The sequence below is a fragment of the Ischnura elegans genome, chromosome 6 (genome assembly GCF_921293095.1).
Source record: "Ischnura elegans chromosome 6, ioIscEleg1.1, whole genome shotgun sequence".
In the NCBI taxonomy this organism is placed as follows: Eukaryota; Metazoa; Arthropoda; class Insecta; order Odonata; family Coenagrionidae; genus Ischnura; species Ischnura elegans.
The window spans coordinates 65,588,085-65,615,570 of record NC_060251.1 but is presented as its reverse complement, the minus strand read 5'-3'; the positions used below and the strand labels follow the sequence as shown (position 1 = coordinate 65,615,570).

The following is a 27,486-nucleotide window of genomic DNA, read 5'->3' as shown; positions in this document are numbered from 1 at the left end:
GACCGACGACCTAAGCACGGAGACCCTTAGCCACGCCAACTTACTCTTTCTACCGTCGTAATCATCATCATCAAATATAAACCACATAACGTGAATTTTCAATATGTTTATTTGAAATTATAACACCTACGGACAAGGGATGCCTACAGCACAAGACAGTGCAATCCCGCATGTAGTGTTGATGGGTTTGAACAACAATAATGAATAGAGAGCATAAATACTATGAACGATTAGATAATTTTCTCGCGACGTAGCACAAGAATACAAAAAAATCGAATACTAAACATCTCATGTACATAGTACGACAAAAAGTGGTCTCAGGCACGAGCAAATGCAGATAAGATTCAAAAAGAGTAGTCGTGAGGACTTCACGATGTGACACCGTAACTATAAAGATTTGAAAAACTACAGCACAAAACACGCTTGGTAAAACGAGGAAAAATTAGGGTACGCATGAGAATCAAAAGAAATAACACTTACGAAGATGCAGCAGAAGAAATAAGTATATATTAAAAACTATTATCACGAGAAGAACAATTTAATCATTCACTAAATAACTTTACAAGAACGGAGAGAATCTTTAAAGGTTTTCAAGCCAAAGAATGCATGAACACATTGAGACGGCCACAGTGAAATAGTAAAGAACCGGTAAATAATATTTTGGAATAAACTACAGAAACATAAATAAATCAACATAATACCAGGCGAGCCACTTCTGGGGCGTTTAGCAGGCGGTGATCAATCGCCAGCATCGAAGAGGATTCCCACATGCACACCACTCGTTCATAAAAATATTACGCATGCTAACAAATTATACTTCCACATTCAATACACATACATTGAAACATGCAATACTTGCCAACTACTCATGACGGCAATCTGCCTATAACAAGATAAATGATTAAAAATAACCATATGCAAAATTAATCGCGTAGCATAAAACTTCCCCAGACCGAAGTATTTCTAAAGATGCTTCGAATACAAGGAACGTTTTGGCACTTGGAGAGGAGCACATGGAAAAATAACCAGTAAATAATATGTGAGAAAGAAGGGAAAGAACGGCCGAAGGCAATACCCCCAAGCTGCGGTACAGACGGGGACAGGATTGCATCGGGAGGGCTTCCCGTTCACAGATTCGAGAGCTAGGCCGCCCACTCGCCATGTGGCACTTGTAATGGCTTCCTACCCTCTTCTCTGACACGGGGAAAGGTGAGAAAAAAATGGATCATGGATTCCCAAGAGGTAAGGCTCCGACAGTTCAATGGATGCCCACTCACGCGAGCAATATCCACTTCGAAGCGAACATCGCGAGGGGGAAGATAACAGGTTCGAAAAGGTAGCAGCAATTGCAGTACCATGCATAAGCACGAATATCGAACGCGAAGGGATCACTAGAAATCCCTGACTAAAGTAGATGGACTGTTTCCTCTCACTATTACAGGATTACATAAGTCAGCGACCACTACAAAGCAAGAGGCAACACGACGTGAGAATTTATTTCACGCTTACAAACGTCTTACTGATAACAGTTCTAGTTTTGTAGAACACTTATTATTTCATATTTATTTCTTTTGCTTCTTGAGGGTTTGATAACTGACATTGTTTTCCAGGTAAGAATAATACGAATTGTCATTCACACATACCAAAATTATTCATTTCTACATCTACGAAGCACCGTGCAAACCACCACCACGGTGTGTGGCACGGGGTGATTTAGGTTCCTTAATATTTTCCCTTCGCTCACATAACTGTTAAGTTTCAACGGAATAAAATATAACCCAACACGGCACGTAAGTAATGCAAAGTCCAGGCTAAACGCACACTACGCTGCAAGCATCACCTGACGGAGGTCGTGATAAGCGAAGGCTTTGCTAAGCACGCTCAATGAGTCGTAATTTCTGCTATCGCAACGAATTCGCGAATCATCCCACTAGTTTCCTTCCAATGCTTTCCCACACGCATTTCAGACAAATTACAAGCATCAACCCTTGTTTCCGCGGACAAAGCACCGGCTCGACCTTCCGCGACACGACTTATTCGAGCACCGCGCAAATGCTCACGGGGGGAATGGACACGGCGTCGAGAAGGAAAAGAAGCAGGGGCGGCTTGATTGATCACAGGATTGGAGGGTGAGGGATGGAAGAGAATCGCCGGCCACACTGAGACCACACACAAGGCGACGGCAGCATGGATGGCGGAAGGAGAAAGGCTGCACGTATAAGGAGGCATACTGAATGGGAAAGGAATTGCACTGCCACGAGACCCAACACCTTCGGAAGGCTCAACATTCCGACTGGTGTCAATGAAAAACTGTTCATTCTACACCATTTTCAGCGTCCTCCGACGTCAACTATCACAATATCACACAATATATGCCTCCGACAAATGATGCTAAAAATCGTTTTTCCTTCAAAGAAGACGTCATTAATGTCAACTCGATGAGCGACGGTACAGAAATTATGGCATTGGTCTATATACTTCATTATCTCACTCTTTAAGGAAATTACATATAACCTCGTTAGAATGTCTGGAAAAATACCAAAAAACACAAAAAGTCACACAAGAGTAGGAAGATGACGGACGACTTTTTATGAACAGTTCTTCAAAGAAACTCTCCGTCCGAAAATCAAAACTGACACCACAAACACCACGGTAGAGGGCTAACCATGACACCACCGCGCATTAAAATGAGTTTACAAAAGTCATCGCTCGCATTGCTGATGGGCAGTGCGATTCTAATGTCACGGAGAAACAAGCGATAATTAGGGCTACTAAGTGAAATTTATAAAAGTGATTAGAGGAGGTTACAAATGCATTTAAAAATTTAAATGCTACTACTCACGATTGTAAATAATATGGAGCACAAATTTAGAATGAATGGATCGCACTGCCCTCATCGACGCGCAGCGGCATTTCTGAAAAACAAGCCCAAAGTGGCAGGAGAAATTGACTTTCTATCGGACGGAACTGGTCTCCCCAATATATGCATAGTACCCTACACTACAGCGAGGTGAGGTCACAACAATCACATTCATAATTTTATCACATAAATATGACCATATTTTTGGTCCTTATGCGGACAGTTCCGAAAGCACATTTACAGGGTACATAACACATATATGCCGCAAGAAATGTAGCACAAAAACGGAATTCAACTCCGTGGTCTCCCAACCTTAGAGGGATGGCAATACGACCGCCAGAGATAAGAAGGCACTTATGAATCCATCAGAACTAGACATGAAAGAGTTTTATAATCAACTTTGCACAACAAACGCTATCTCTAACTAAGTAGCTGACGCCCAGCCGAAAGAAAAAAAATAACCTCTATCAAGGAAATTTTACGTTTACAGATACCAGAGGGATAAAAACGGCACTCAATCGGTGTCAATATGCCCAAATCGGAAACTTAACGGGACATTCCCAACAGTCCAAATTACCCCGGATTACCAATTTTGACATAAAAAATAACCAATTAAATTTGCTCTCCGGATTTGAACAAATAAACCTTCTATAACATGAAGGCCTCAATGCAATTCTTTGCAAGAAGGTGATCAATTTATCGCCCTCACTAGGATGTGCATAGTTCGCTCACATGGTGAAAAGTAAACTTGCTGCAATGGAAAATACCTGCCCCTCACAATAGAATGCAACTCAAGAGATACATGAGACCAGAACAGGACATTTTATTAAATTACAGGAACTTTAGATCAAAACAACGATTACGAGTAGGTTCTCAACGAACGAAAGTATTCAATGCGATACCATAGCAGCGAGTTGTGATTAAAATACAGCATTACCGTGGAATACTACGGAGGGAAGTCCAAGTACACACATACTTACGAAAATAATAAATACATATAAGCCTGGTAAAAGGGAACAGATATTAAAATATATCTGCATATCAGTTAATCAATAATCATTAAGCGAGACAAACATATCAGCACAGATATTCCCCTCAACAAAAGAAAAATATAAACAGACTCAAAATTCACCAGTGAAATAACAATCATAGAATTCTCCGCATGAGATGAACCAATTAAAATTCCGATATTCGGGGATACTCCGCAAATGTAAATGCCAACGGCGACTTAGAAGGCAGAACCGAAGTGACGTAATTTTCAAAATTGCCGTCGTAAAAGGATGGAATGCTGTAATTTAGCACCATAGTGCCGCGTGGGCGCTACCAAATGAGGCTACTTTCGGCCCTTTCAACGCCGATTCCGAAGGATGGAGGGGGCTCCTGCCGACTAAATTATTCGTAATGGCATAAATGACGGCACATGTATGGAAGACGTCGAAAACGTTCGAATTCGGTATGAGTTACGAGACAATAATATGATCTTCTGCTGAGTAAATAACATTCAAAACTCATCAAAAGACCCCGTGTCACGACCCACAACACCTAGTGGAAAAAATGGCATTTCAACGCCGCAAACGCGCAATGGACAGAAGGAATGTGCCATTGACAGCGCCAGGTGATTTACATCACCACAGCGGTCGCGAAAATAACGCAGCAAAACAGTGCTGACATTCATGTGCGCAGAGTTCTTAGTGTATAAAAGCTAAAGTTATACATAGTGCTTCGCGAAAAACTTTTCCATTTTCCACAGAAATATCGTCAATCTCCTAACAGAACTTAAAAGACGAGTGAAGACGATCATCTATTCCTTTTCTGTGGCAATGAAATACTTCCGCATACCACCAGTTTAATCTTTAGTTTTTCTCGGCATCAGAAAATCGGAAAACCTTGAAAGTTCTCCTAAAATAATAGTATCACTAAAAATCATAGAAACCGGGAGAGCCTCATAAACAGTGAGTAACAACCACAATCAAGAATCATCGGTCAGTCTTATGCACTGTAATCAACAACGCACAAAAAAGATAAAGACTTTTTCATTTCAATCACTACAAGTCGAGCCCAGACGATTATCTACTCAATTACTGTGGCGATATTACACTTCATCTTCTAATCTCTGCTTTACTAAGTGAATCCAGGGAATGATTCGACTAGGGTTGCATCTAAATATTTTGGAGTTTTACCAGTTCGAGGTTGTTCGCCGCGGCAGCTCGCTGGTAATAGTGTGTCGAAATTTATCGCGAAGGATAACAATACGGCAGAGGTGGCCAACCTACGGCCCGCTTCGAGCATTTATCCGGCCCGCGAGAAACATCAAACTCTTACAAAATATAAATATTTGATAACCAACAAAGAAGTGAACAGGTATACGATCATCTACAGACATTAATCCCACTATCTGGTTTGACGCAGTTCTCCCCTCAATTCTCCTATCGACTACTATTTGAACACACACTTATCTCTTCTTAAATCCTTCATCACCTGATTGATGTAACTCATTCGCGGTTCCCTACGCCGTTTTTCCATTTCACCTATGAATCTAATTCAAATTCATTAAGGAGATATGCAATTATATACGGGGCCCGCGGAGTAATGATGTATTTCCAAAGTGGCCCGCAAGATCTTCTTCGATGGCCCCACTGCAGTTGGCATTCGACGACAATAGCATTCTCCTAAACCATTCCATCGAACTGACAACGAAGAGATAGCATGAATGCCCAATTGAATACATTCAATGAATGTCGTCCTCAAAACGAGAGGTAGAATAGTATACAGCTCGAGCTTATTAGAGGAAACTTCTCGCAACCATTTGACGACTACAGATTCAAATACTCTCGATTAGGGTCCGCGTAAAAATGAGGGAAAAGTACAAATTATATCATTTACCATTTTAAAACGTTCGGAATTTCCATATTATTGTCACACACGCAAGTATCCATTAATTTCATCCGTGACAGAGGCTAACTTCGCTGCGACATGGACGAAAACAATAAATAAATGGAAGAACAACAGTAAAACAGGGAAGATTAGAAAACGAAGAGAGAAAAAACTAACATCCTTTCGTTTGGAAATTCCAGCACACAAGCTGGAGGGGAAAAGATGATGCCACCTCATAGGGTGGGGAGAATGAGAGTCAAAACAAAAAAGACGAGAGTGGAGGAATGAAAAAAAAAAAGAAGGGGACTTTGGCCCGCAACGCCTCGGCCGTTCCCGCCCACATGCAATCGCCACAACCGCGTCCTACAGGAGTCGCAAGGGGAAGGCGGAGGGGGGGGGGGGAAAGAGGTGCTGGGGGTTAGGGGGTGGGGGTTAAAGGGAAGAATAGGAGGGGTGGAAATGTGGCGATAGCAGTAGCCAGAGGAAAGACGAAGAGACGGGCCTCACCGGGAGGAATCTTCAGCTGCTAAGCAGTCCGACAGGAGAGGTCCCAGGGAAGAGGTGGAGGGAGGGGTCTGCAATAGATAGCGAGAGGCACCCGGTAGGTTGCATCTACCCACACGCTCGCCTCACATAGGGTGCTCGGCACGGCAGCAGGCGAGCGGAAAAATTGAAAGACATGCAGATTTAGGTAGCGGGCAGATTCATCATTGGCTAAATTAATATAGCAGGGAGTATGGTGGCCGAGTGAGTAAAGCGCAGGCTGCTGGCCGACGGGTCTCGGTTTCGAAAGCCCAATCCAAAGTAACATACTGCAGAACTCACTGAATGAAGATATCTCCTGTTGGCCCTTGGAATTCGAGTAACAACAGCATGCGCCTAATGACCAAACCATATTCAATCGATTCATAGCACGGCAAGCCATTTTCAATCACTGACAATGAGTGACCACAAATACATGCAGGTCAATTTTTTTCCTTAAATATTGTTTGGAAAGAAGAGATTCATAACCCGGGAAAATTATAGGTGACAGTGGTAGTGTCAGGTGAGATGTGGTGGAAACCATTCATCATAAATGAAAGACAGCTTTCAAATTCCACTGAAAATTGGTTCCAATATCAAAACTTTATTAGGAGCTAGCAGTGGACCACAAGTGTCATACGCCTAATGAGTCGTGCTACGACAAATACTCGAAACAACTATTTCCAAACTATGCCGAGGATGGGCTCGTCAGGAAATATGAAGGTTGTGACAATAGCGATCCGGCTTTATGTAGGAACTACTACTGTCAATGGCAGAGAATATGAATGGGAGAATCTGTTTACGTTATCGTATATAATAGAGGTAATACAGCTTGAATTTTAATATACTCCAGATAATATAAAATACGGAATAAATACTTTTCCAGACGCATTTTAACTGATTAATAATTGTCCTATAACTCAGATAGCCACCTTTTTATTTTAGCAATGAAAAATACTTCGTTACTTCCACAATTTATTTATGATATATAATAAATTGAGGTAATATCGAAGTAGTTTTGCCTGCTAATACGGAGCCACTCCACCACGTAAAAGCTTCAAAGTTTCAATTTAATTAACCTTTACATTAATAAGGCGACTTTTTGCAGCATGGGAAATGCGTATCTATCACACCCATGCACATACGGTGTAATTATTTGAGGACTTCAAGAGGGTATTGAAAGACAAATATATCCATCCAAACAGGCACCATTTACAATCTCACTAATATTGCATTAATAATGAAAACTCTCACTGAGTACTGACTGCTTTCACGGTCACACATATCATTCGGTACAATACTTGAGAAAGTAGTGGAATCACTACACAATAATTCGTACGGCACTACATAAATAATCAATCAGCGATGTTTAAATAGCTATGGATTGCATATAATTTTCACCTTCAATGAGTACGCATTGTCGATGACGATGTGGGTTGAGATTAAGGATGCGTAAAGCACCACTAATTTCGATAGTTATTCTCTCATAATAAAAATATACAATAGTAACGCTATAGATGGATAGGTAGACGTAGAGAACTTAACCAAAAAAGAGAAGAACCTACCCTATTAGTAGTAAATTGTATAGGAAACTGATTATGTCAAGTTTCAACAAGCACTTGAATGTCGAGAGCCAGAGTCCGTGTCAGTAATCCGCGACAAACACAGAACAAAAGCATTTCACGGGGAGGCATCAGAGTTCACGAAATTATGAGGACCACGACCATATAGGAGTTCATAGTAACGGGGATGCATGAAAACAGAGGGACAGAGAAGCAGGGTTTGGGGGGGCTAGTTTGAGTGAAGTTAACGCCCGAATCATCGACGGCAATTAAGCCCCAGGCAACTCAGATGCGGGAAGGACTCGAAAAGGGATAGATTTGTTTTGTTGTGCTGGAGTAACGGAGCACCCTTTAGGCCCTTTCTCTGGGTACTTCGCACTCTCTCTCTCCGTAAAATTAGAGGAGGATAAAATAAAGAGGGCGAAGGAGGGTGAGAAAAGGAGAGTCGCGATTCACATGCGCTCACACACAAGGAAGATTTCCATCACACAGGATTGCAGCGAAGAGGATCCGTGCATTGAACGGAGTAGGCGTACAACTTTCAAAAGAAAGGCAATAAGAGGTAGGAGCCCGAGACATTATTAATAAAGTATTCTACCGATTAAGGTAGGTTTCTATGGAGTGCTTAAGAAGAATTCCGGGAGGCTCCCCTTCCATCATGCACTTCCCTCTCCAATCCACAATAAGACCTACTCCCTTTCATTCCATCTAAAAACCCTATTCTTTTCCTTCCCCTCCCTCGTTTACCTAACATTCTTCCCTCTTCAACATCACCTCCCCGCTAAGTACTCGCTCCATCCATACCTTCAGTCTCCTCCATATCTCATCCAAAAGCTGCCTTTTCTCACCCACTATGTCCAGCACTTCGTCGTCCCTCCTCCTCTCCATGTGAAGAAAAAAATGAAGGGGACACGGAAGGAAGAACAACAAAAGGACCTGATATCGCCTCAACCATTAAAAATTTTGATATTTGACGGACAGTTAAATCCATAATAGACTTCTCGTTTCGTCGCAGGATCAAAACAGTATTATTCATTGCATCTCTAACACGTTAACGTCTGTGGTCCTCCCGTCACATTCCGATTCAGTAGGATTGCAGGGTAGAATGTGAATAGCTAGATAGATCTCCTTAACAAGTCGCAGGTGAAGAATAACAGTAGGAAGGGAGCAGAGAGATAGTAGTTGAGCGGAGATTGGTCCCTTGCTTAGAAAAGTGCTTGTTAAACTTCTTAACGAGCATGCAATATCACTGTAAATAAGTCATCCCCAACAATAATTCGTAAGCGAAGACAGGACAACGTGGGGTGTTAACGAAGAATTACGCTTGGAAAAATGTCCCACCTAATAGAAACATACATAAAAACTACAAACTTATGAAGAAGAATGCAGCTATTTTCAACAAAATTCCTTAATTAATAACACTTAAATGAAGACATAAGCAGAAAGAAAAGGGGAATGGGAAGAAAGATTAAAGACTGACTTGAAGGATATCCGCTCATCAGTCCACCATCCTAACCTCAACTTAGTATCGAAGACCAAAAGGCGATCACTGCAAGTGCAAAAAGAACACGCATTGCAACGCAGCTAAATTATCAAGCACGGGAATAGCTGAAACATCACAGCCAGTCAAATTTGAATGAGTAAGCTAACACAGTTATCGTGGCATATACTTGGTAGCGCCAACAAGCGAATTTCCATTCATAGGATTAAGAAATGACACAGACGGTGACACAACACTACATTTTGCACTGACTAATCAAGGCTGCAGCAATAATGCACAAGCAACGAAGAAGACTAAAGAGTTAACGAAACACCGAACACACAGACACTAAAAATGAGCTTAATGAATGGGAAGCCGTAAAACTGAGAGCTTCGTCTTAATGGGATACATGGAACTAATTATCTCGCAAATCAATCGGTTGACAACACTATGTGTGGGTAGGGATGAGAGCAAAGCGATCCATTTTATATAGATTAATTACAATGGAGTACTTGCACTCGCGAGGAACACCAGAAAAATTTTATGAATACGATAACATATATCATCTAGAATAATCTAGAATCTACTTCAGTCGGCAGTCGCAATTACGGTAAATTTCGTGACGCTCTAACTCGATGGCGAATGTCGACTTTCGTAATTCTATTTTTTTTTTTTAAAGGAACGCGACGGGGGACAGCATATTTTGACGAAGTATTGAGAATCCTCTCCTGCACCGCAAAATCAACAATCATCGACCATGCAGACAGTGGGATGACCGTAAAACTGAACACAGAAACTGAAAACGGTCCACAATGAATGAACCATACGCCGCATAAACGAGAACGGTACTTGGGGTTACTGGGTAGGGCTCGAGACGCCCACGGGGGCGAGGGGTTTGACGGCGGAAAAGACAAAAGACAGGGGGCAGGGAAATGGAAGCACGCCAATTGGGAGGAGGAAGGGGTGAGGCGTGCACGAATGCACATCTGCCAGCGTAAGTGCAACGCGGCCATTCTCGGCGGGGGAGTAGGCAAACTAACAATAAGTAGATGCATCCCCGAGGGGTAGAGAACTTGCCAGAGGAAGCTCAAAGTAAAAGAGACGTCGCACAGTGGTTCAAAATCGAAAAAAGGTGGTCGAAATTATTACCGCTTTTATTCGTAGTCACTGTTGTATTATGAAGAAGCTATTCAGAAGAATTTTTTCCGCTGAATACGAATTTGAAGTTATTTTTGTTGTATCTTTGATATTATTGTTTTTAAATGGCCTATTATTTAAACAATTAAATATTAAAAATAGATATTGTATTCAATTATTCATTCAAGGTGAAGATTGATACGCATCAAATAAATCGAGGTATTTTTTCATATATGTGACTGTTATTTGTTAGATTTAATATTATTTATAAATTATATAAACAATTAAAGTTGACCGTTTTTAAAGCAACGGTAATTTGTGTTCGTATACAATTTTTATCTGTTCAGCCTAAGTTAGATTTTTTATGCATAATCTACGATACTTTATTTTTTTTTAATGAATTTGCTTAACAATTCAAAATAAATACAATATGGTCAATGCCCTCAAGGCGTAGATGAAAGTCGCATCAGTGACCTTCAAGTTGTGTCGTGAGGCAAGTACAAGGATTGAAAGCAAATATTTAGGCATTCTCACTTTTTCTCTTAATATTTTTTTCCAGTTTAATTAAATTACTGAATATTGTGACTAAGGCTATGGGATATCACATAAATAAGGATATTTATGTTCGTCCCTTTTATCCCTTCCATCGATCACGTAGTTCGACTAATTTCCGACTGAACTCAATACTACTCAAAACGAAAAATTCACGAAGGATATCTCTAAATAACTCGCACACACTCAAACTTTGTCCTCACTCATGAATTTGTGACTATAGCAAATGCGTTGTTAACGCCTTAGGCGTGACTTTAAATGCCCGTGGTCCTTCTCTCAGAGAATGCAATGCACCGTCTGAGTCCTCTGAATGCCATGCCTCAAGCGTGCGCGGGCGAGACATATCTGTCTGCTTTCTTTCTGTGCTTCTTAATTGCCTTTGTTTGTATGCTCGTATTTTTCGAATATTTTTCCAGCTGATGCCAGGATGCTTGCTCTGAGCAGCGTCTGACGGACGCTCATGGAAGATATTCTTCCACTCACGCCCCGATTTATGTACTTTCTTAGCGATTGTGCGTTCTGTGTGGGGGGCGCTGAATGCTTTTCTCTGTGCATCATTATCATCTGCTTTTCTGGCTCATCGTTTCCTTTCTCTTTCATCGTGGCAATGATAGAGAAGGCATGGACCGTCCAGGCATTGCCACTCATTGGTTCTCGGAACCTCGAAGACCTGCCAGGATCTTATATCTTAATTACGAGGTTTGACTCTTAGGGTTAGGAATTTTTCACGCCTACGTTCCTTTGGTGGTTTTATTTTTTTCGGCCTTGGGTCCCTTCCGTATCTGAATTCCTCCTTAGTTGACCATTCCATATTGGTAGATGGTATGCGGCGACATTGAGGGTAGTCAGAGAGAAAAATATTCCTAGCACACTTTAAACACTTTAGCTACCACTTTAGCAAACTTAAAGTACAAAGATGAGATCAGGTAAACCTCGTTGAAGAGCAATACAACTGCGGCCGGGCGCTACCCTTTTTTTGGCAAAAATAATCATTATCGACCGTGCGGCGGCTTCCAGTGAATTAGCGTGCTATGAAATACATTTGAAGAGTCCCCTTTCCCAACGGGTGACGACGAAAGGGTATTCTGGATATTGTGAAAGTTAAAAATCCATAAATTCTTGAAACATATGTTGCACAGGCCATAAGTTCGATTATATTCGTCACTATTGCTGTTCTAAAGATTATTTCTGATGAATGTCGAGCCTCACTAAATATCATACGCTGGGGCTACTGGAAAGCCCTAAAGGCGCTAAAGGAATGAAAAATCCATTATAAATAGATCCCGTATTGCAAACCAAGTAGCACTATAACATGAAATAAACCTGGCACCTTTCCTCGGAAAACTTCTCGTGCTAGCAATACCGCCACCGGGCGGCGCGCCGCCCGGTCGGCCTGGCGGCTGTCGCCGCAGCACATTGCACCGTTCAACATAAAACCATCTTGAGGCCATAGTAGCAAATAGTAGCAAGATTTTTCTTTTGATATAGAATCTATAGACTATATACTTTCAATTCGCGTCAAAATTTCCGGGGGGCTCGGAGGTGCCCAAAACGATTTTGCTATTTATATTTCAAAATTCAAGTAAAAATAGCATAAAGTTTAAACATTTTTATTTCCAACTATAAAACCATGGAAATATAAGAAATCACCAGTAGTTGTACACGAAGGTACCAATTTATGCTCTGTATTTTTTTAAAGTTCATAAATTGTCTGAAACCTTCTTTATATGAAGGTGAACTTCTCTAAAAATGAGTGATTTTACGCGTCAGGCGTTTTTATCCCGGATGACTCATGTTTGACCATTTATACAAACTACAATGAGCCACAAAATAGTCGTAGTACTAGCCAGTATCATAGATCAGATAGTGTAGAATACGAATAGTACCTTCAAAAATTCCTCCAAAAAAGTTGAAAAAATGACTTTCGACCAGCTTTTTCCGATTTTGAACCACTGTGCGTCGCGACCTCGTATTCTACTACAAAGGGCGCCGAGGGAACAAGAATAGAACCTATATTAAGAAGCGAGTTTGCCCTTGACCCTAACGGGGTAGACTGTCGAAGAAACGAGAGCAGGGTTAAGTACTCAAGGGGTCTGTCGAGAGTGCAACGGGAATGTCCATAGAATTCACAGACAATACTGTAATAGCAATTTCCCTTAGTTTCTGCAAAAAAAGGATGAGTGTACTTTTGATGAGAGCTAACAGTATCCAATTCCATGCATGTGGAACCATAATATTTCGAATATATCACTGCCATTTTGAATAGGGCCTGTTATTGTGCAGGCTATTGAAACGAAATTGCACAACTGTACACCTGACTGATGGAACTACAGGAGCCAACATTCAAGTCTAGACGGCCATACAATTGTTATGCATTCATAAAATTAAAAAACTTGTACGGTATCATTACCTGCACACATCAATTCGCGCAAGTGTCTTGGCTAAAAACGTTCCGGAAAAAGGGATATTCGGGTTACTGACAAGGGTTGAATTAGTTTTTGCTATTATGAGAGGTACAACATATCATTACGTATTTGTTAAAAAAGAGCAACCCAATATATTTCCATGTACAAGCGAAATTCAAGACATAGTTCAGAATACGAGCATCCCAATAAGTACTTTATCAAGAAGAACGCGGAGAAGTTAACAAAACCCGGAACCGCCAGTGGGTTTTTAAAAAAACTTGTGTCAAAGGAGGGTTGAAAGGCGAGGTTGAAATTAGGACGTCACATAATGGAGGAAGAAAGTTTACGGGGCCTTATGGACATGGGGGAACGCCGGGGGGTATAAAACAAAGGGCTAAAGAGGGGAGGGCCTTGGAGGGGTTGGTGGCCCTAGAAACACACTCAACACGCTCCCTTTTCCCCCTGCTCAGCTGTCGTTCCCTCCCCAAGCACGTTATACACGACACCCTCGCGGGAAGAAATTGAACTCAATTAAAATGCTTCGTCATATATACGATCAATGAGCGATGGGGATAAAAATGCCAAGCTTGGTGAAGCCTGGGTAATGTAGGAAAAACTCGATTGAAATATGATGCCTAAAATCTGAGAGCAATACACTTGCATACTCAACTATGATACGCGTATTTTGGATGTCCACATACGTTATTCAATCCCGAAGAACCAGTTTAAGTCCAACAGAACGAAAAGATTTTATCTTTCATTTGGAAGGAGAAATAGAGAAGACTTTAGCAAACCGTTCACGAGCAACTCGGGTTTTATAACAACCCTCTTCTACTTCCTAAACGCCGGCTTTCGGTGTAGCATTCACGCCTGATATGCCTTCATTATTCACACATAGACAAGCAAGGTATTCAAATTAGGAGTCCCCCGCCAGATAATATCAGTCTCAAGACGGAGGCGAAAGTTTTCCGATAGTCACCAACTGATGAACACGCTGGACGCACTTGGCCACATCAAGCTGATCTCTCCTTGTGAACGAGGGGCGTTGAGCTGGGGGAGGAGGGGCACACTGGCGTGCAGATGACGTCACCGATGCAATCCCACCTAATGGGCCTATTCTCCTCCGTCCCCTGGGCGACGGCCGACTGTGTCACGCGCAATCACGCTTCGCCAAACATTCATCCCCTTCCTCCAATATACTTTCAAAATTTCGAGCAGAGCACGCAACACCGTCCCAGCCATTCACTGGTCAACCACATACGACGACAAGGGTTTTTTTTTGTCTCCACGGCGAACGGCCCTCAGGAGAATCTCATGCCGTACAAAAAGTATAGTACTAGACACAACAATCTTACCACGCAAGACCCGAAAATTTTCCTGAATTGGCCAAAAGGAGGGAGGAATTTATTAGAAACAAGCAGGCCACTCGGCGTTGCTCGGAAAGGGTAGTAGCCATAGAAGTGGGGAAACTTGGAATTCATGGTCAGGTGCCAGGTAAAGGAACAAAGCTGATATGATGATGGTATGAATATGTTACAGAAAAAATGGAAAAACTATTTCCGTATACCGCGCACAGGATCAGCTTATACCTCGCTCCACATTGATCGTTATGTGTCCGTACGTAAGTGGACCAAAAACAAAGTGAGAATGTATACCAAGAGGATTAACAGTGAAGTGTAGAATTATTTGAATTACGTTATCTCTTCGAGCGTGACATGAGGTGCGCCTACTCAGCAGGATTTCCAAAAGCAGAAATAGAACGACGTGAAGTAACAAACGATAATAAGAAAACAACGCGTTGGACACAACCGCAAGTGGCACTACGGGATTTTAATGCTTGAAATGCACCTATGTACTAACTTTGGTTGCAATACGTACAGCCGTATGGAACTTCATATCGAACAGACAAACAGACATCCTCTTTTATACATAGAAAAAAATAGACTTTTTAAGGAACCGAACACCCACGATATCTCAACTCCCATTTTGGTAAATTCGACCGAAAACGCTCTCTTACCGTCTCCACTTGACCCGCTTTAAATTACCGTCCGCTCAAATAAGAATGGCATCGCGTGAGAGATCATAAACGAGCGGATAAGCGCTGAAAACGCATAAAATTCTTTCACGTGAGCCTCCGTCGCCAGGGACGACCGAAAACCCGGTCGCGACTTCCGGAACTCCTTGGATGGAGATAACGGAGGAATGAGAGATAAAACCAGGATCCCGTGAGAAGGACAAGAGAAAAGCTTTCTTGGAGGTACACAATGGCCCCACTGTGGACACCCTATTTCCCACTGAAAAATACCCTCATTCTATACACCCAACACCGAGCCCTCTTGGCTCTCGACTTACATACACGAGGTGGCCCCGATCCCAATGCATTTTCCACCAAAATCCACCGTCGTCAAAATCTCAACTCACTCCCCGCACACCCTACACCCACCCGCATCACGAGAAAGCTGATCTCCGAATTCAAGCGCATAGAGCTTCTTTCGGCAGGGACCAGTTCATTCATCTACCTACACAAATGCCGGCTTGGGAATAGCCCTCTAATAGACTGAAAAATGTAAAACAGTGAAACTTAAACCCAGTGGTTGGTTGAGGAAATGTAAATGCTTGATGCAACAAAGTGAAAATTATTTGTAGCATGCAACATACATATTTCTGAGGGAATGAGCGAATAATATTATATCAAGCAAAAAGACAATAAGGAATTCAAAGCAAATTTCGAACATAGGTCAATCACAATGCCCCCCAAATGGCCTGGAAGCCAAATCCTCACAGGTGACAAGGAAAAACGTTAATTTTAGCGATTCCAGGAGTTCAATTTCCTAAGCGCAGAAGAAACATCTCCACGAACCATTGCTTCACAAAATAACACACACATTACTCACTGTTGTCCCCATTCCTTTCGTTAATCCCATCACTTTCGCAGCTACTCACTGGAGATACTATCAAAACATGACGAGGATATAGATATGCAGAAAGTATTAGATAGTTACCTATCAATTCCATGAATTGCATTGACAAAGTAATGATATTTCCATCAAACCCCGCGCATTGTGGCAGAACCCCGTTTTCCAAGCATTACCTAAATGACAATCATACTTGAATGGCAGTGACATCCCCGAAAATTGTGGGAAATCAAAGGAAACGCATCATAACAAATTGTAATTAATTATGTCGTTAATAGCATAAGATAAAACTCATTTCTCTGGAAACCAACGTGGTTCCAGTGAGGAGCTAGCCTAACTAATGAAGCGAACTACCTCTCATAAGCCTCTCAGAACTTCGTCAAGACGGATCATACGGTGCCAAGTGTTTGTACAGTCGGCTCGTGATCAATGACCCCAATGCAAGTCATCAATGCCGTACCTCTAACACCTCCGCAGTCATTTCCTCAACCACGGGGCGCCACCCTCTCCGCACTTCCTGCTGCCCCCGCCACAGGCTTCGTGACCAGAAGGCTAGAAGAGGCGCGGCCATGCTTACAGCGGGCGTCCCCTACAATCAGTCAGTGAGGCAGCCGGCAGGATAACTGCAACCCCACACCACTTTACGATACTCAAAGAAAACATTGATAGGACGAGTTTCCAGGCAATATTTACACCAATATGGGAAAGAAGGATATCCATTACCTCGCCAGGCAAGCAAACAATAACCAATACAGGAAACGAAGCGGGAAACAGAGAATGCTGTAAGGAGTAAAGTTTTTCCAGGATATGATGTGAGTGTAGCGTATGCACACTCACATCATACCCTGGAAACACTTTTTATAATTGTATCATACGAACAGTAAGCCAGCCCAAAAGCAGAATCCCTATCATAATTTTGCAAAGGTAGGTGCCATAAGAAAAAAGTGCTATAATTGACGCTATAGAGATAAGCAATCGCTCGAAACAACCTCCATATTTCCAGTTTGGTTCTGCGTCAATGAAACGTTAAAGATAGACGCTTCGGTTTGTGGGTAGTGTAGCATAAATGCATAACGTATCGCACATAAGCATAAATCTGTAACAGGACAAAATGCAGGGTAATAGAGAAAACATGATTACGATAAAGAAAGATCCGTTTCGCCAACAGTACAAGTGCCGCCTCCCCTTATAAAATATTCGGATCAATGTCAGTAACAAAATTAATGCATTATCCCCATGATTAGGGTAACTATCATGAAACCCAATATTGATACTCGGAACTTTTCCGAAATGAATGAAATTCATAGGTATAACAATATACGTCTGAAAAGGAAATTCCGACTAAATCCAAACACTCGCCCTTCAACTAAATGCCAAGGTAATAGAGCATAGGTAGATCCCAAAAGCAGAATGCATTATGAACTATCCCAACGGCTCGAGGCATACGAAAAATTATTCGAAAACAGACATGTTATCAATAAAGTAATGCACATAAAAATAAAAATTTCGCATCTAACATAGTAGTAAGGTTCACATTCCTTCAAAATCTCAAGATGACGGCTATGGTTTAAAAAAAGTAAAACTTCGCGAAAAGAGACCCAAGATATCGCAAATAGACCGTACCCACGCATCAAGCTTGAGACCCAATAGTGGAACACAAAAAGAAAATCTCTCTCCAGGGAAAAAACTACGGAGTCGAGACAAAGGAGAAAAGGCATGCCGGAAGATAATACAGTTAGTAAAGCGGGGTCGAAAACACTTCCCGCGGACGCAAAGAGTTCCCACAATCGACCTTGATGAAGGTGATTCATTCAAAACGTTGCCCCCTCCTCTGCCTTACCACTTCCGCCATGGATGCATGCGAAACTATCCCACCGAACAGCTCTGGGGCTTCTTCAACTTCCACAATGAATGAGGGAGAAAAACTACTTCAGGGAAGTGCTAGCGCGATGCGTTCTCTCCCGATGAGAATCGTCGAACGACTTATAAGTTTCAGACGTGACTGATTAATTCAAAGCAAATCCCATTCATACACCTTTAGGGTGACTAAAATGTTCACTCTGTAATGTGCAGATTTGTATGAAACCAAGCAAGAGTAGCTTTGGGATATCGCAAGATAAAAGCAATTCTACTTCGACTGCTAGCTCTTTAGATATTCGATGAAGTTTAAACATGAAATATTATGGATAATGTTATAAGTACACTCCAAATCGATAGTGAACGAGGAAATTCTATTCTCAGTAATACACACATAGTCTAAGTAAAATAATATGTACGTGAATTATGTTTACATAGGATCCTTAGAAAATTAATGAACCTAATAAAAGAAGTTACAAAAAAATGGCAAATTTTTTTCTAGACAAGTTATTAGCAACCAATAATAGGTTAAATAATGCAAATAGCTGCTTTTATTCAACAAGTAAGGCAATGTATGCCAAATAGAACTTCGGTCCGAACAGGAGACAACGGCAAATCATACAAAATAGGTGGGGGCATTTAAAAAGCCACTCTCCTCGGCCTAGAAATATCCTACGCCTCCTTGTCCAAGATAACACTCCAAAACTTCATTCAACTGACAAAAATTGGAGGATATTTTTCAATACAATGAAGCATAATTTTCAGACAGAAAAATGCACGGCAAGGATGCTAGAAAAAGATTAATCGTCTACCGGAAGTGTCAGAATCATCCTGTGAACGAATCTATTAGTTAACACCGCCTAACCGATATCTCACAACCGAAATGCCTAACCTCCGCACACTGGAGAGATGCATCAGCGCACGAGGAGACGCTAATGAAGTCGGCTCGCGGAGATGAAGGGGAAACACCCACCTACCCGTCACGCGCTATACACCCACCCACGCCGAAGCGCTACTGTGCTAACTCAAGCTGAGTTCGGATCCTGACCTCTCCATCGCCAACACGCCCATTCTCCGGGCCCTAAGAAACTAAATAAAAACTGAGACACACCCGATACCCAAAGTTCCATCAATAATCATGAAACAATACGCCAAACATACAGGCGATGAATAATGACAATTTTTCAATAGCCTTGACAACTGCCACAATTATTTCTTTTTTAATTTTTTATTTAAATATTTCATAAAAACTTTAAATTTTACCCTTCCAAACACCCGAGCTGGCAAGGCATAATGTAGATGTATTATTCGCCAGTCGACAGAAAATACTTTTCGAGGATCAAGAAAAGCCCACTAACTTTTCAAAACACGAATTACAGTACAACCAATGAAGTTTTATGGGGTCTTCCATACATTCCCTGTGCCATTCTAGTAAAAAACTGAGGGCAGACGAAAAGAAAATTATAAAAATTGAATGATAGACTAAACTGCGAAGTAATTCCCTCAGCGGAATAAATCTAAAACATAGGGTCATGTTTATTTTGCGTAAATACCATTCAACAGATATGACGCACAATTAAAAATATATACCTAGTAGCATAAAAGATATACATACATTATACTGTCGATAGTCCGTATATGATTTACTTTATGAATAATTTAATGCGCCTAAGAACGCAGTTCATAAACATTCACAGTTGAAATACAGCACTACCTGAAACTCCCAAAAAACCAAAAAAAGGTCGGCATAATGACGACTGTTTCAACACGAAAGGTGTCAACGACATTAACACGACTGAAGGGAGTCTAACCCAATGAAATATACAGATGAATGACATCTTTAGGAATCCCGCATGGTTTTAGCTGTCCTAGAGATCCGCATTAAAACAGGGGGGTCTGATACTGGGGTTCACGGACAAGGGGGACAGAAGGAAGAGTAAGGGAGGAGCAACATTGCCGCAACGATTAGGCAGCCCCTGCTGTCGGCGTCCAAATGCACCTAAATCACCAAGGCAGTGGGACACATGGCCACTTGTCATGCGCCAGCAGGCCCTTTCAGCATTCAAGCTTTGGCGAGAGGGGCAATAATACACACGAGGATAGCTAAAGCTACGAAGACATTTAATAAACCCTATGGAAATAGTTACGACACACAAAAAATTGACACGCTACATGATGATAAAACCACGTCCCACCAGTGCTCTCGTAAAAAGGAAACCATACAGTTTTCTAACGAAAAGAGGACAAGACAAACTAATGAATGCGGGCAGCTAAAACATTTGAAAACCAAGTTCGTATGCACATGCCACCAACAATTTTATATTTTTATGTGATGTACGTGACCCATTACCATGTGTTGCCTGGATTTAAATTCACAATGTGTTTCTCGCGAATACATAACCGGGGTTTGAGCCCCTGCAACGTTTATAAGATTTTATCAAGGTAAATAAGAGGTCACGAACTAACCAAAATTCTATTTTATATTCCAGTGAAACGAAATAACTTGGTATCTAACCGCAACCGTTTATAGCCAAACGTCGTACTGGGTCAACAACTATGAAACGATCATTTAGACACAAGAATCCTTAAAAATGGTTACCGATGAGTTAGATGCAAGATTCAGGAGGTAAATATTTAGGAAAGTAAAAACTAGGAAGTTCCATCGTACATGATAACCTTCCACCGTAATAAAAATATATCGCATGAACACTTAGAAAGATTCCGAGAAAAATCCACTGGCAACATGACATTGATAAAATAACGAACATATAAAGAAGAGGACATAAGCGACGGACCGCCCCTCCTCATCCCATTCAGATTTGTTAATTATATGCTAATGAGCGAGCCTAGGACTAGTTTGGGACTTGCGCCGCTGATCAGAAGAGAAGGCTGGGGGAGGCGTGGCAAGAGTGTAAATAGGTAGACAACCTCGCTTGGAACCAATCAAACGACTACGAAAGTGAACGACATAGGAAAAAGTTGCCTAGCCACTGCACAAACAAGGGAAGGACGTGACTTTTCACGGGGGAAGTGTCGTTGAGAGAAGACAGCATAGCAAGTAGGTCGATGAAAGGGAAAAGAACCACCCCATACCTTCAGCTGCAACGATTTCTAAATCACTGAATTAAGACGCACGTCTATAGGATAAATAGACGAGAAATTTTCTACGAAATAATAACAGAATATACTGGCGTCATGCCCATTCTAACGTAATACCGTTTATTAGTACTACAATTCTATGTTTGGGTGGCTTCAATTTTCCTCTTCCCTCAGCCCCGTGCCAATCAGCTTCACAAAAAAATCCAATGTTCTTCTAAAACAATCCAAAAAGTAAATCGTGCGTCTCACAATAAATATTACAAGAAATGGATCAGGGACTACCAACCCCAAGTCCAAAACGCATGAACACCTCAACAAAAGGGTCGAAAGTCCTCTTAAAAACAGGTGTAGCAGTCCAATACACATCGCTTATGCGAGGGTGAAATTTCCATTTCGTATTCAGGTAAAAATATTATACAAAAAATACGATACCAAATAAATGCATCACCCCACCCAATTCTCTCTTCAAAACAGGACCGTTGGAAGGTGGAATAATTTTGTTTAAAAAACGAAAGAAAGATCGTTAATAAAAAGAAATATAATTGGTCCCAATAATTAGTGAATAATTACCATGACGACGTCATCAATACAACACCATTCACATTTTAATCATGAGGACAAGTGAGCAGCCTCCACTCTAAAGCAGCACTCGTTTTTCGAATATACGAATGAGCACCACCCCAGGACCACTTAATACGATTACGTCTTCGGAATCGCTGACTCGGCCGGTACAGGGATTCCCGTTCACTCGCTAACGATGAGCAATCGCCGCGGCGCGAGATAGGTGGAAGGGACACTTTGCATGTGCGCAGAAAAGAGATTTCCGATTCCAGAGCCTACATGTTCCAAGAATAACCCGGTGATCACACACAGTGGCGGTTTCACTTTCTTTCACAAGAGGCTGCGACCACGGCGAGTGACTGACGGCGACCGATTCTCGGGCGCGAAGGAAAATCTCGCCTCGCAGTGCCAGAGCTCTAAGATGAGGGAAAGGGAAATCTTGATTTGAGCGTAGCACGCCCAAAAAGAACCGTACGAAGAAGAGGTTTACGAGATATGCACCGTGTGTGTCTATCTTCGAAGACGACTGTTTCGCCGACATTGCAGCTGGCTTCTTCAGGTCGATGAAGTGCATAGGGGTTATTTCGACCGTGTTCTATACACATCCGTCTGAAACAGACGCCTTTTCATTGGTAGGCCGGAGACTACTCATTGGTTCGTCTTCTCAGGCGTTTTTCCTTTTCTCCCGCGATGGTATGAGCATGGTGGATGAAGATGGTTTTCCATTGAAGTTTTTAATGGATTTCTTAATCCCTGTCGCTTCCCTAACGACATGTGGATAGCATCTTTTCTCCTTGCAAATTAATTTTGCGTTGTCATAGCCAATATTGTGAGTGTTCCCACTCCAGTTGTGCTCAGTTAAGGCTGAGAGGTGCAGTTGCTGATATCTTGTGCCCCTGTGATGTTCTTCAACCATAAAAAAAGCACCACTGGAAAAATATCACAAAGTATAGAGGCTTTGAATTGCTCGAGAGTACATGAATATCTGGATAGGGTGAACAGCGAGGAATGATACCGGAGAATAGACTATTAAATGGAGTTGTGGAGCAAGCGGCGTAAATAGAGATAATATCTTTGTGGGCGGGGCATAATCAAAGTAAGGTTATTTTAAGTAGTTTTAAAAATAAGGCGTCCATTAAGCAATGTACATCTAAAAAAATGAGAAAATTAAAAAACTTTAAGAGGGAACTACTGTACTGATGGATGGATAGGAAAGACTACGATAGATTTAAGCGGCAGGCAGTGGATAGATTAAACACCATCAATTGTCCTCGTTTCAGGGGGGCTGGGCCACCCCTAGGAACATGCAGCACCATTAGCCACATTAAGACCTGTTGGATGAACTTTGCCACAAGACAGATGGGCCACCCCTAGGAACATGCAGCACCATTAGCCACATTAAGACCTGTTGGATGAACTTTGCCACAAGACAGATTCATTATGATGGAAACAGTTACAAGAGGAAAACCAAGGGGTGCGTACGTAAGTATTCTGGTATTTCACGATGGATACTAGGGAGGACAATAAGAAGTTAAGGAACTGACATGGATTAGGGAGAATGGGAGTTCTGCAGTACACCAACCCAAGTGTTAAAATACTACGTACATATGTATACGCAAAGTGGTCCGGAGAAAGCTCGCGAGGGAAAAATTCCTCGCGGCGAGGGATTACAAGATGAAGTGGACGTCGAGAATGGCATCGCCACGGCAAATGTCACCGACCGCGGAAAAACAAGCGACACGCGCGCCCGCGACACCCACGTGGGCGCGACTGACGCCCATAATCGCCTCGCGGATGAAGAATGTCTCGAGTGCAGAAAGAGAATAGAAAAACAAAACAGAGGAGGAGGAATGCCAGTGTTAAGCCTCCCCCTTCATTCGCGCACACAATGCACGCACATTCTGATAACGATCGATTCCGTGGGAGAATCGATAAAAAAATCAGAATCGAGAGTCACGCCCACCGGCGGCGTGACTATGATTCTTTAAAGCTTCTCGGCAATAGGCATGTTCAATGGAAGACCGGTAATCAGTCAATGAAAAGTTACATTTGGGCACGTCATGACATTTTCCGTTTACTAGGAAGAACTTTAAAAACGTGAAAACAGTACATGGCTGCATAATAGTAATTGCTGCACACGATAGCATAAAAATATAGACAATTAACTTGGTTAAGCCTAGTACGGTTAAATGAAAATTCAGATAATATTCACAAACCTGAGGAATAATGGGAATATTAAATTTCCATAAGTTTTCCCCTGCCACTTTTAAGTCTCTACTTACCGGCTGACACGAATCACAAGTCCTAATAACATACGTAAACACTGAATGCTAAGATACACGTTTTAATGTGGTTTGGTCTTTGGACCACAGAAAACCGTAGTCCGAAACATTAGGTGCAACGAATACTAAGGCAATAGCCTTCACTAACACTGGCATAGTGATGCCAATGTGTCCTGTGATACACTAACAACCACGAAAGCAACCCTTATCATTCACCAACACATTAAACGCTCTGGTCCGTGGCAGTCTTTAACCAGCGTACATGAATTCCCGATCATTTTTTTCACGACGAAATTAAATCAATTCCGAATGAAGCGATCATTTCCACCACCTCTAAGCACCAATACTTTCTCACATTAACCAGCTCCATTATTTTCTTTTAAGCGCTAGTCATTGAAGATGAATCACCTTATTATCCCTCAATCATGAAAAATTTAGAAAATTCATTCAATCCGACTTATTCAACGGAATACTTCGCCGAAGTCGAGAAAACCTGATGGGAGTGCCGCTTACTTTCCTTCCCGGAAAACGCACGCACGCCTTTTCAAGTAAAGCAAGATTGCAACTCGTCCAAGATTGTAACAAATGCAATCAAATCGACTAGAAAACACCCGAAAGCGCTCATTGACGACACAGCTAACAAGAATAGTCACCCCCATGAGGAGGAGGGGTTGAGAGATGGAAGGAAACTAGGTGACCATCAAGACACATCATAGAAATTGCTGAGTAAGAAGCTAATAAGCATGGCAACTGAACGAAAATTTACAAGGAGTTGGAGGAAATAGCAACGATCATTTCCACGAGCAATGAAATGCAGGGTAGTAGATATGATGACAAGATGGGTATAAGAATAATCCCTAGACTAGCGCAGAATTTGATTAGAAATTATGATGCATTTGCAACGACTAGGGCAGGGCCTATAAAAAAAACTAAATTTTCAATATCACTAAAACATACACCAACGTCATTCGAAAGGTAAATCACGTATAACAGAGACACTAAAACGAAAATAAAAAAGCGATAAAGAGACCAAATTCACAGGCGGTAAAATGCAGGGAACTATGAGCGTAGATTGGGACAACTGAACCATTTAATGGCATTTCAGCAATTGCAATGTACCCACAGTTGATACGCAATGCATGCACCAAAAGAACAACGCCTGGCCCCACGCATGGTGGTGCCCCGTGACGCAACGACAGTGAAACCGATTTTAGAAACGTACTACGTTTAGAATACGTCAAGAAATCCCTGCTCCGAGCAACCAGATCACAACAGAAAAGGTTGAAGGCCCTGCATCATCACAACAAATGCGTCCACAACCAAAACACCTTTACCTCGGGATGTTTCGCTAGGGGAGGGGGAGTACAATAGGAGCCTTGAGGGGCACGTGCAGTTTCGGGATGGGAGTGTCTGTCCACAGGGGATGAGCTCAGGCAGGTAACCAGGCCCTTAAAAAAATAGATGGGGCGGGGATTTAAAGGGACACCAGGGGCCCATCCCACTCCAGCAAAACTCTAGTATACCCTTTTGGCATAAGCTTCCGGGGCGTGGAGCAATCAGATCGTGTTCAAAGCGACAGCGAGAGAAAAAATAATCACAGTCATTGGTGAGCGTACTAAATGCCATGCTAAACCCTGCCGATATGCGGCTCACAATAATATCCACAACACTGAAACGTGCAATAAATTAACGTGTGAATGTCCAACATTGCTATTGTCTGGGAAGCCACTGTTATCGTAAAAATGTTTTGCGATGGCCGTGAAACTTAAAATTTACGAAGATTCAATTAACCACCAATAACATAATCTTAAATTACTTTCAGCATAAGTATCACTGTACATATCACAACTGGAGATACAGCAACAATTTACAGAATTTCGAAGGTTAACATGATATGGCGAACCGCAGTTACGAACGAAAATTATCCACGAACGTATGGTACATGAATACACTTTTTAAAAATCACATCATTTCTGAGGGTGAGGGAGTAGTCGCGAGTCACTAATGTTTTCGAAAACACTTGACATAACACATCACCACAACCTGAAAATCGAATAATATACTTCAACTTCTGAGCACCGCAAAATTATAAACAGTTTCTACTCACTTTGTAAACTTGGCCATAAGTTCCATTTCCGACGACTTCTATCAACTCAAAAATTCCCGCAGGGTCCTGCAATGGGAAATACACGATTGGTATACAACAACATACGACAACAACTAAAAGAGGCTAAACAAATGGCTCTACTGGTATTTTATTCATAGGCATGGAACTAAAGGTTCATACACAGCAAGGAAGTACTTCAAGTAAAATTTGGGGAATACCAAAATGTTTACAACAGCACAGTTCAAGAGCAGTAGACCTATGCACTCTCTCTTAGGTAAACAAACACCAAGAGGCAGATAAACACCGAATAAATATCTTATACTGTTGACGAATCAATTACATTGCTCATTATTACACAAAACAGAAGGCAAAAATCAAGGCTGCAAGGCAAGCCGAATGATTCATGACACCTCGCTGCCCAAGGCAATCCAACTACAAGTAGCCATAATATACGGTGAACTACGGGAAAGGACAATGCCACCACAGAATGCGTGGCTATATAGTTGAAGATTCTTCTTAAACACTATAATACAATAAATGGCTTACCTTAAGAGCGTTTAAATCAATGTCGTCCAAAGAGCAATTCACACTAGGGGCAAGATGTTGCGCCATCTTGTTTCCCGACTGAACAAAACACTGAAGAGCAGGCCGTGTTCCACCTACTCCACAAACGAACGTTAAACTACAGGGAAAAGTGTAGGGATTTTAAAAAGCCCTGAGCTTTTCCGCTACCTGATTAAACAAAGCATTATCCAAGGGTAAACACACATCAAATTATTCGGGCGAGCGCAGACTCCGACTGATCAAAACCTCACAACGCTCGAAGCGTGACGTCATTCTCCGCTGAGCGACACAGTGGCGATTGACGGAAGTTCAAGTTCTCCTCACTGGAAGAAAAAGCGACTGGGGAGACATCTAGATAATTTTTGCTAAGTTCTTCCTGCCCTTGAACGCGGAATTTCAAATTACAACTAATTCGTACAGTCATAAACGTTCTTGTCGGTTTGATATAGCGAAGGAATATGTACTTTTTAATTATTGAAAACAATTTTTTCTATATTTCATTGATATATTTAGCATGAGTAATCTGTACTTACTACATAATGAAGCACAAATGTGCAACATTCAATGGAAAATTTATGGCAATAATTTTATGCTGGCCTCCGTAGTGCAAGGTAGGTTGAGACAAGGAAACGAAGTAAAAAACTTTTTAACATTAATTTTCGCAATTATTTTTCATTTAGATATTTGTAAAAGAATTGTGTGCTCTTTT

General features: G+C 41.7%; 1 protein-coding gene across 8 annotated transcripts in view; it reads right to left on the bottom strand.

Annotated features, from left to right (window-relative positions):
- The window catches only part of LOC124160916 (serine/threonine-protein kinase mig-15), a 246,035-nt gene extending 218,989 nt beyond the window's left edge, over positions 1–27,046 (bottom strand). For all 8 annotated transcript variants that reach the window (XM_046537032.1, XM_046537033.1, XM_046537034.1 and 5 more), the window contains exons 1-2: positions 26,760–27,046; positions 26,214–26,279 (exon numbers count right to left, since the gene is read on the bottom strand). In XM_046537032.1, the coding sequence (XP_046392988.1) occupies positions 26,214–26,279; positions 26,760–26,825 (132 nt within the window). In that variant the 5' untranslated portion in view covers positions 26,826–27,046. The remainder of the gene's footprint in view (positions 1–26,213; positions 26,280–26,759) is intronic.
- Between the last annotated feature and the right edge of the window lie 440 nt (positions 27,047–27,486).